Source organism: Chaetura pelagica, unplaced genomic scaffold (genome assembly GCF_000747805.2).
Source record: "Chaetura pelagica isolate M959 unplaced genomic scaffold, ChaPel_1.0 scaffold499, whole genome shotgun sequence".
In the NCBI taxonomy this organism is placed as follows: Eukaryota; Metazoa; Chordata; class Aves; order Apodiformes; family Apodidae; genus Chaetura; species Chaetura pelagica.
This window is the reverse complement of record NW_009954615.1, coordinates 77,252-87,516: the sequence shown is the minus strand read 5'-3', so window position 1 is coordinate 87,516 and position 10,265 is coordinate 77,252. Positions and strand designations below refer to the sequence as shown.

The following is a 10,265-nucleotide window of genomic DNA, read 5'->3' as shown; positions in this document are numbered from 1 at the left end:
CACAGCCGCGGTCGTTCGGCCGTGCCAGAGCACGGGAGCGAGCTGTGACACTGGGGACAGAGTCCCCAGGGGACGGGGAAGCACACAGCGCTCCTGCTGCCGTCTGGCATCAGCTGAACACTTTTACACATGGAAAAATAAGCCACACGAGCTTGAGAATTTACAGCTTGATCAATCTCTCGGATGCTCTCAAGAGAGCCACATCAGGTGTGCTCAGCTTCCTCCTGCTCCCTCTCTGCACGGGGCATCCTGCCCATGGCACAGAATTCCGGGTTTGGGCGCAGGTCAATTAAATGAGCGATGCGATTCGACATGGCAAAAAAAGCCGAAATCATGCCAATGTCCCAGGCATCTTCACGGTCAAACCCGTGCCTCTCCAGCTTCTGGAAATGTTCTTCAGTCACGTTCTCAGCTCGACAGATGGCAAGTGCAAACTCCAGCATGGCCAGCTCCCGGTCACTCAGATCAGCCAGTTTCCAGTTCACGATGACCTGTGAGGACGTAGAAACCAGAGGTAGCACAGATGGATTGAGCACAGGTGGACCCAGCTCACAGGCTGACTGACTGACCACACACCAAAGAGATGGCAGGACACAGGATCTTACTCAGCACCTGAACCACATGAACTGGCTGCTGTCAGACAAGGGACTCATCATTTTTACTGCCTGTCTTATCTCAGGGACTACAGCAGTTTTGCTGGGCAGGCCATGGAAGAGTTCTTGAACTGGACCAATGCCACCAAGATGTTAAGCTCCCCATTGGTAGCAAGTTTCTCCAGAGACCAGATTAAATCAGCAAAGGCTATGGACAGCAGGATGAATACTCTGCAAGGCAGCCATCCCACCCTGCATGTTGCCCAGAGAGTGGATGGTGACATACAGACCCCCACCTCGAGGTCCTGCACCCACTGGCTACTGGTCTGACTGCTCACCAACAAACCTGGTAAGCCAGGTATTGAGGTACAGCCCCAAACATGTCAAAATTGCTCAAGGATGCTGGGAACCACATATATGAAAGGTTCAGAATATAGGTTAAGGATAAAAATTTGAGGTGAGAAAGCACACACACGAGAGGGGCAATTCCCACCTCCAGAGGGACCATGGGAAGGAGGTGGGCACATGCTGCTGTGACCCCCACTGACCTGGTCAGCCAGCATTGGCTGCTTGGAATAGATCCGATGAAGTGCACCATGTGCAACCACACAGTAGGGACATCTATTCACAGTGCTGGTAGCCACAATGATGAGCTCTTTGTCTGCCTTGCTGAGTCGCCCTACAGGGAAAACAAAGGATTTGGCACACTTGGCTGTAAAAAAGGCCCCCCCCAGCAAGTATCCCTGTGGAAGCAGGACGGAGGGCTCTGGGGGCAGCTGTGGCAGCACCGCTGCTGTGGCTCCAGCCCAGCTGGCACCAGAGCCATGCAGCCCCTCACTCACGCTGCCCTGTCTCAGGGATGGTGGACAGAACGGGAGGGGCAGAGGTAAGAAGACTTACAGGTTGAGATAAAAACAGTTCAGTAATTTAAATTAAATGAAATTTAAAAAGTAATAATAGAATATACGAACGAGTGATGCAAAATGCAACTGCTCACCACCTGCTGACCAATGCCCAGCCCATCCCTGGTGTAGGAGTCGATCAAAAGATCAGTATTGTCTCAACATTGTCATCAGTGACTAGACCCCAAAATCTGGACTAACATCTCGACATGAGTTTGCAGTAGCTTGCTGAACTGGCTTGCAGATGCAGAAACCATGGAGAACAGAGTCAGGTTCGGACAGTGCTGGTACCTGATACAGGACTACTCTACTGAAGCAGCAAAGAGAAGAACTGCTGTCTAGGAAGATGGATCACACTTGCTGCGCCAACACCCGTGAAGCCTCAGTTGAACTTAAAATGTTATTATAATACAAAAACATTATATTGTTATTATAATACAAAACCACACCTCCTGGTAAGAAGCCACCTGCCTCCAAAGCTGGCCACGCTTCAGACACTCCTTCCTCTCTGGGCATGCATGGAAGCTTCACTCCAGACAGGTGGAGACTGGCACATTTCCACAGGACAGAGGTGGAATGGAGGTGGGTCCAAGGAGGAGCAAGGTGTGCTACCCAGCATAAAAGATGGTTCCTTAGTAACTGAACTTTGAAGATCTTCCCCACGAAGAGATCCTGATGATCGAAGAAGCAGAGGAATGCCTTCTGGATTCAGGACCATAGATACCCCTTTGGACCTGTGGTGGTAGCTATTATCCTCTTTCCCCCCATTTTTACCTCATCTTTCCTATTTTTCTTCCTTTCTATCACATACCACTTTTCAGGCAAGACCAATAAAGTCATTGTGTATTGATAACTCACTGGACCTGTTGCCATTTCATTTTTGCACTTCAGAATCACAGCTGAAATGAACCGTCAGTGTCCACCGAGGAGTGGACCATGACACCTGGCTAGTGATCCCAGAGGAGAGAAAATCCTGAAACTGTAGTCCTGGAAGAGACTGAGCTTCCCAGCCAACCCTCATCTATATACTGAGCATGATTTTGTATGATGTGGAATATTCCATTGGCCATTTTGGGTCCATTGCTCTGGCTATGCTTACTCCCAGCTTCACGTACTCCCACACACTAGCAAGACATGGGAAGCTGAGAAGTCCTTGATTTCTTAACAACAACCAAAAACAACAGTAGATTATCAACATTCTTCTCATTAACATATCCCATCCTAAATACAGAACACAAAGCTCCTCTAGCTACTGTGAAGAATTAGTTCTATCTCAGCTGGACAACAGCCCAGAAGACAGACCTCCAGAGAACATGCAGACAGACCAGAGCTCCTAAATCACACAAGGGACAACAGTTCTAAATGGAAATACAGTCAGTTTAGATTAGATAAGGAGAAAATGTTTTAATCTAGGGTGGTGAGACAATGGCCTGGGTTGTCCAGAGAAGCTGTGGATGTCCCATCCCTGGAGTGTTCAAGGCCAGGCTGGATGGGCCTTGGAGCAACATGGTCTAGTGGGAAGTGTCCCTGCCCATGGGAAGGGGTTGAACTGGATCAGCTTTGAAGGTGCCTTCCAACCCAAACCATTCTGGGATGCTATGATCATCCATGGGACCAATTTACCTGGACAGTTGCTCATGAGGCACCTGCTGACAGTGACGGATGTAAGATGTGGTCAGGAGGGTGACACTGCAGGTAAGATGCTGAAAAGGGTAGGTTCCAAAACACTCCTACTCTTCAAATCAGGAAGGAAATATGAGAAACAGGAGGGAAAAACAGACCCTTATACAGGTAGGGACATGGATTCCCTACAGTAACACAAGCAAGGCAGAAAGCTTCACACAGAAACTGCCTGTACCATGTGGGAGAGGCACAAAGCTGCACTGCTCCCTGCCTCCAGATCATGCTCAGATGCTCCTCCCAAGCCCCCATCTCCCATAAGCAGGAAGAGCAGTCTACACATAACAGCTTATTTACAAAATATGGCCTAAAGCTGCTCCAGGGGAGGTTTAGGTTGGACATTATGAAGCACTTCCTCACAGAAAGGGTGATCAGACATTGGAATGGACTGCCCAGGGAGGTGGCGTATGCACCATCCCTGGAAGTGTTCAAGGAAAGGCTGGATGTGGCACTTACTGCCCTGGTCTAGCTGATGTGGTGGTGTTAGGTCATAGGCCAGACTTGATCACCTCAGAGGTCTTTTCCAGCCTCCATAAATCTGTGATTCTGTGAAAACCCTAGTTTTACTAACAGACCCTCAGAGCAAAAGCAATAAGAAGAGGTCCCTCGTTGCCCTGCACCACAGAAGTGTGAAGGAGCAACAGGCAGCCCTGACACTGCTTGGAGAGCTGAGCAGAACTCCCTGCAGGGCAGCCCTCCCCTGCCGGGCACCCACTGCCCCAGCGCCGCACTGACCTCGTCCCCCCTGGCTGCCGCAGGGCATAGACTCCCGCTCAGTCTGGGGACACAGACCCACACCCAGCCGTGGGGTACAGACCCCCGGCTCAGTCTGAGAGCACGGACCCCTACCCAGCCGCGGCTCTGGGCGCCCAGGGCGCAGCCCCCCCAGCACTCCCGGCTGCGAGGGACGAGCTGCAGGACCCTCAGCCCGACCTGCTGCTCCCCTGGGAGCAGAGGCTGCCTGACCCTGCTGAGCTGCAACCTGACTGACCTCCAGTTTGAGTTTGGATCAGCCTTGTCCCATGATGGACTTGCCTGGAAAATCCAGCCCGGTCGCCACTGCCAGACCCTCCCTGCCCACCGGGCTCAGGACCTGTGCAACCAGAGCCCCCCCGGGCGCCCATCCCGACCCTCGGTTCCCGGCTCCTCCTCCTGCCCGGCCTTTCCTTGTCACGACAGGGCGCAGCGAGGCAGCAGAGCCTGGCTTCAGAGCCGCTTTTTAACCAGAACTGTACGAGTATGAAGCTGTGTACAATAGGAGGGAAGTCAGAAGCAGCTGCACAGTTCCAGCCCCTGGCAGCTGTCCTGCCAGGCTGGGAGGAGGCGCAGTGAGGCAACACATCTGAGGATACTGGAAATGCCACTTCGAGAAACTTCACCTATACAAAGCAAAGGGCAATTCTGAGGTGGTTGAGTGGTTTACCTGTGTCTTTGTTCATGATGGTATTGTAATAAGCAAAAAAAGCTCTGAATTCAGCAGGCCGGTGAGACATGACTTTGAACACATTGGGCAGGAATCCAGTCTGTTCAAGGAGAAAGAAAAACAAGTCAAGAACTGTAAGTGAACACAGAGGACAGAGGGCAACATAATGTGCTGGGCTCAGAGAGCCATTTGTTAGCCCAGCAGTGCTGGGCAGTCTCTGCAGACCCAATCCTCTTGCTCTTTGTGCCCATTTAAACCTATGGCCACAGAATCACAGAAATGTTTGAGTTGGAAGGGACCTTACAGATCATCTAAACCCAACCCCCCTGCATGGGTAGGGACACCTCCCACCATTCCAGGATGCTCCAAGCCCCATCCAACCTGCCCTTCAACACTGCCAGGGATGGGGCAGCTACAGCTTCCCTGGGCAACCTGGGCCAGGCTCTCACCACCCTCACAGTCCAGAATTTCTCCCTCATGTCCAGCCTATATCTCCACTCTTCCAGTTCTGATCCATTCCCTCTTGTCCTCTCACTACAAGCCCTTGTCCCAAGTCCCTCCCCAGCTTTCCTGGAGCCCCTTCAGGCACTGGAAGCTGCTCTAAGGTCTCCCTGGAGCCTTCTCTTCTCCAGGCTGAACACCCCAACTCTCCCAGCCTGTCTCCAGCGCAGAGCTGCTCCAGCCCTCCCATCATCTGTGGCCTCCTGTGGACTTTCCCCAGGAGGTCCATGTCCTTCTTATGTTGGGGGCTCCAGAACTGGGCACAGTTCTCCAGGTGGAGGTCTCACAAGAGCTGAGTAAAGGGTAAGAATCCCCTCCCTGGCCCTGCTGGCCAAACTTCGTTTGATGCAGCCCAGGATACAGGTGGTTTCTGGGCTCCAGTGCACAGTGCTGGCTCACGTTGAACTTCTTGTCCATCATCACCCCCAAGTCCTTCTCCTCCAGACTGCTCTCTGTCCATTCTCCCCCCAGCCTGGATTAGTTCTTGGGATTGCCCTGGCCCACATGCAGGACCTTGCACTTGGCCTTGCTGGACTACATGCTGTTTGCACAAGCCCACCTCTCCGGCCTGTCAAGGTCCCTCTGGATGGATCCCTTCCTTCCAGCGTGTCACCTCACTGCACACCTTGGTGTCATCAGCAAACCTGCTGAGGGTGCACTCAGTGCCCCTGTCCATGTTGCTGACAAAGACGTTAAACAGCACTGGTCCCAGTACCAACCTTTGGGGAGCACCACTCATCACTGGTCTCCATCTGGACATTGACCTGTTGATCACAGCTTGAGTTTGACCATCCAGCCAGCTCCTTACTCAATGAGTGGTCCATCTATCCAATCCATGCCATATCAGGATGTTGTGCAGGACACTGTTGAAGGCTTTGCTCAGGTCCAGGTGGATGATGTTGGTTGTTTTTCCTTTGTCCACTGATGCCATGACCACATTGTAGAAGGCTACTGAATTAGTCAGGCTGGATTTGCCCTTGATGAAGCCATGTTGGCTGTCACTGATCACCCCTTTGTTTTCCATGTGCCTTAGCAGAGCCTTCTTTTTTGGATCTGCTCCATGGTCTTGCTGTGCACAGAGGTGAGATTGACTGGTCTATAGTTCCCTGGGTCTTCTCTTTTTTCCTTCTTGAAAATAGGAGATGTTTCCCCTTTTCCAGTCAGTGGGGATTTCTCCAAACTGCCAAGACTTTTCAAATATGATGGACAGAGGCTTTGCAACTTCTTTGGCCAGTTCCTTCAGGAGCTGTGGATGAATCCCATCAGCTATCACAGACTTGTGCACCTTCAGATGGTCACGAACCTGCTCTTCTTCTACAGTGGGGAGATCTTCCTTTTCACAGTCCCTGCCTTTGCCTTCTCCAACTTGGAAGGTGTGACCACAGAGCCCTTGTTGGTGAAGACTGAGGCACAGTAGTCACTGAGCACCGCAGCCTTCTCTATGTCCTCCATGGCCAAGTCTCCAGTGTCCTTCTGAAGTGAGCTCACCTTTTCCCCCATCTTCCTCTTATTGCTGACATACCTGTAGAAACTTTCCTTGTTGTTCTTAACATCCCTGGCCAAGTCCAGCTCTCTCTGTGCTTTGCCCTTCCTTACCCAATCCCTTGCTTCTCTGACAGCTTCTCTGTTCTCCCCCAAGGAACCCTGGCCCTGCTTCCACTCTCCGTGTTCCTGTGCCCATCTGACCACCCTAAACCTTCTGTTAACTCTCCTCTTCCCTCTGAGCTTGCAGGATGCCAGGCAGGGCCAGCCTAACCCACACAGCAGATGGTTTGGGGTGCTGGCACATGGTGATGTATCTGCTGGCACAAGGATGCTGCTCTGCTCTCCCCCTCTGTCCCTGGTCACTGCTCAGCCCACCTCTGTGATGGCATGGGGGGCTGCCCTTCCCCCAGAATCTCTTGCTGCCTCTCCCGTGCAGGATCAGCCAATGCAGCTTTCACCTCCTGGGCCACAGCACTTGGCATTTATCAGCAGGGGCTCAGCCTCAGTGCCTGGCTGCCTACTCTGGTTGTGCAACTGGGACTTTTGACTCTTTCCATGGAGAGTTTTGCAGCAGAACTCTCCTACCTTCATTTCCACTTCCTCCATGAGCTCCACGATGTCATATGGCAAGTCCTTCTTATTGGGTATCGGGAACCGCCCCACAGGCCTCGCAGTGCCCTCCTCCCCGGTGCTGCATGCCACCCGGGGCTGCTTCCAGAGCCCTCCCGAGGCAAAGAGAGGCAGAAGCTGGAGAGAAAGGAGGAGGAAAGGTTGTTACTTTGAAGGTCACAAATTGTCTGGGCAGCCTGGGGAGGAATGGCTTCTCAACTCTTCTGACAGCACTTGGAGGCACCTCTGTCTCAGCAAACCACTCAGGGCTCCATTTTCAGGGCAGTAAGTCCCACTGCTGGCTGCCACCCTAGGCTGCTCTGCACACATTTAGTGAGCACCACCCCCCCTTGCCCTTCCTGTGCACCAGCTCACTCAGCTGCAGGCCATGGCTGCTGCCCCTTGCAGCCCTCATCAGACACACGTCAGCCCACCTGCACCAACACTGAACCTGCAGCAACTCCCAAACTCAAAAAGTGTTTCCCACCAAACTGCACACAGGAACATCACAGAGACATCCAGTTCACTGAGTTCCTTCAACAAAAAAAGCACCAATAATACATTCCTTTTTTTTTCCCCTGCCAATCAGCCTTCTTCCAGGCAAAGTGACATTCCTTCCTGCAGAACAATCAGTGGCATCAGAATCGGGCCTTCTGGAGGCCTAAAGCAAACAGCATTGTTACACCAGAACCACTGGAAGGGGACATTAGAGTAAGAAGAATTTGTGGTCTTGCAGCATTGAGTCCCCTTTGCCTGCCTTATGAAAGCAGCTGCATCTCACAGATAGGCCCGGGCAGCCTGCTGCAGTGCTGGTGCAGGTGTGGGGGCAGAGCTGGGTGTCCCAGCACCCTCCTGGGAGGGCAGCTCCCCAGCTCCCCAGCACACACCACAGCACTTCTCCGTGTTCCCAAGAGCACTACATGATCCTCACTCTCCCCGACGATGTCCCCCACATGGCTGAGGTGAAAACTAAACCTGTTGGATCCGACATTGGCCAAGTGGTGTTGCTTGGCATACAGTTAGAGTTCTGGTGTGAAATCACCACACCACCGCAGCATAAACATGTCACTGTGGTAACTGCGGCAGAGACACCTCAGCTTGCTGCCGTGGGGAAGATGCTGAAGCACCTGTATGTGCTGTGCCAGGTGTATGCATCCAGGTACCATCTATGAAAATGATGAGAACTTCACTAAAGCATCTCTAAACAGGGAAACAATCTCAGAAATGAAACTTGTGAGGATAAGTGCGAAGCTCCTCTCTACCCCTGGAAGAAAAAGAACTGGCGAGTGAGGACGAAGGGTGTGCGACACGGGGCAGCATCTCCACAAGGCAGCTGCAGGAGGGACGCTGAGCAAGGGCCGCACCGATTCACCCTCCGATGGCGACGGCATGTGACGCCCCAGGTGAGGAGAAGCCGGAGAGGGGATCTTATTAATGTATATAAATATCTGAAGGGTGGGTGTCAAGGAGAAGGGGGCAATCTGTTTTCAGTCATGCTCTGTGATAGGACAAGGGGCAATATATGCAAACTAGAGCACAGGAAGTTCCACCTCAACATGAAGAAGCACTTTTTTACTGTAAGGGTTACAGAACACTGGAACAGGCTGCCTAGATGTTGAGGAGTCTCCTTCTCTGAAAACTTTCAAGAGTGACCTGCCCTAGTTTCTGTGGTGGTCTTGCTCTGGCAGGAGGGTTGGACTCAAATGATCTCCAGAGGTCCCTGCCAACCCCTAACATTCTGTGAATGATGGCACCTCAGATTATCTAAGGACTTACTGTACGGTATTCCCTGAGATGTTACAAGGGTTTAGATTGTCTCAGGAATAGTTCAATTGATCTGAGGAAAGCCAGATGGCCTACCTTGGTAGAAAGGACTAACACATAAGGAGTAAACAGGATGGCACTGCTTAGCATAGATAAGGCTTGGAATGTATAGATAAGGCCTGAATTGTGAGGGAAGGGATTGTGTGGGAGGATGCTCCCACAGAAACTTGCAGAGAAGACAAGACCCTGGTGCAGACCCCAGAAAGGAATGCCAAGAGGTGAAAAGTGCACAGCGAGGAAGACATACGGCCTTCATCCCAAAGACCCCTGCCCACGACCACCAGAAGATACTGCGCAAGTGCAACAAGGAGGAGCTCGGGGGGGCAACTATGCTAATGATTAATTGTAATAACCCCTCCCTATCCTCGGACACCTAATGTATATGCAGCAGTATAGATGAATATGTATTACTTTGTGGCATATAATGACCTTGCCAATAGTCCTAGGGTGTGCACGCTTGTGGAGGAGCGATCCCCCTGCACCCAGCGCTGAATAAACACACCTTCTTTATAACCTTATTGGTTCTAAAGTCGTGATTCCGCACGTCAGCAGGAGCCGGCCCGGGGGCCCGCGGGCCGGAGGAGCGGGGCGGGCGGTTCTTCCGCTCCTGGTCGGTCCCGAGCGGGTCCGTCACCCGCCGTGCGAGGAGCTGGGGCACCTGCTCTAATACCCAGCTCTGCGCGGGGCAGGGGCTACTCAGCAAGGTCAATTTCCTGAAACACAGGTGCTGCTTTTATACCCGAAAACGTGAGAAAGAACCTGATCTCCAACACTAATCTATCGCTGGCACACGATGGGTCACTAATCCCTCCCATTTCAAGTGCCAATGCTCAGGAAAGTCACTGCACCCGCTCGGAGTGGGAGTTCAGTAGGGGTCCCTCTAGCCTGCAGGTATGAGTTCTAGGATGATGGTGGATCATCCATGTGTTCATACGGTGGTTTCAATTACTGTTTCTCCCCTGTGCTCAAGGCTGTAACCAAGACAAGCTGCGGGCAGAGCTCCAGAGTGTCCCTTCCATCTGTCCTCCAGGCCGGGTTGGTGACTACTGAGGAGTGTTTTTCTCTAACTGGAACCTGGTTTTGGTTTTGTCTAATTCTTAGAAGCATATTTGAAAATTTATCCTGGTAGAATCACAGAATAGTTATCTAGGCTCTGTTTTTATTCTGCTTGTCCCTTACGTTCCCTTTCATATTTTTTTTCCCCAAATGTGATACCCTCCCCCCCTAGTTTTTCCTATTTCAACCGGT

General features: G+C 52.0%; 1 protein-coding gene across 1 annotated transcript in view; it reads right to left on the bottom strand.

Moving 5' to 3' along the window:
• Positions 1-203: 203 nt before the first annotated feature.
• LOC104395788 overlaps positions 204-10,265 on the bottom strand; it is a 10,957-nt gene continuing 895 nt past the window's right edge. Inside the window, exons 2-6 of the mRNA XM_010005530.1 lie at positions 9,520-9,730; positions 7,170-7,331; positions 4,599-4,698; positions 1,142-1,272; positions 204-491 (exon numbers count right to left, since the gene is read on the bottom strand). Coding sequence (XP_010003832.1) covers positions 204-491; positions 1,142-1,272; positions 4,599-4,698; positions 7,170-7,331; positions 9,520-9,730 — 892 coding nt within the window. The remainder of the gene's footprint in view (positions 492-1,141; positions 1,273-4,598; positions 4,699-7,169; positions 7,332-9,519; positions 9,731-10,265) is intronic.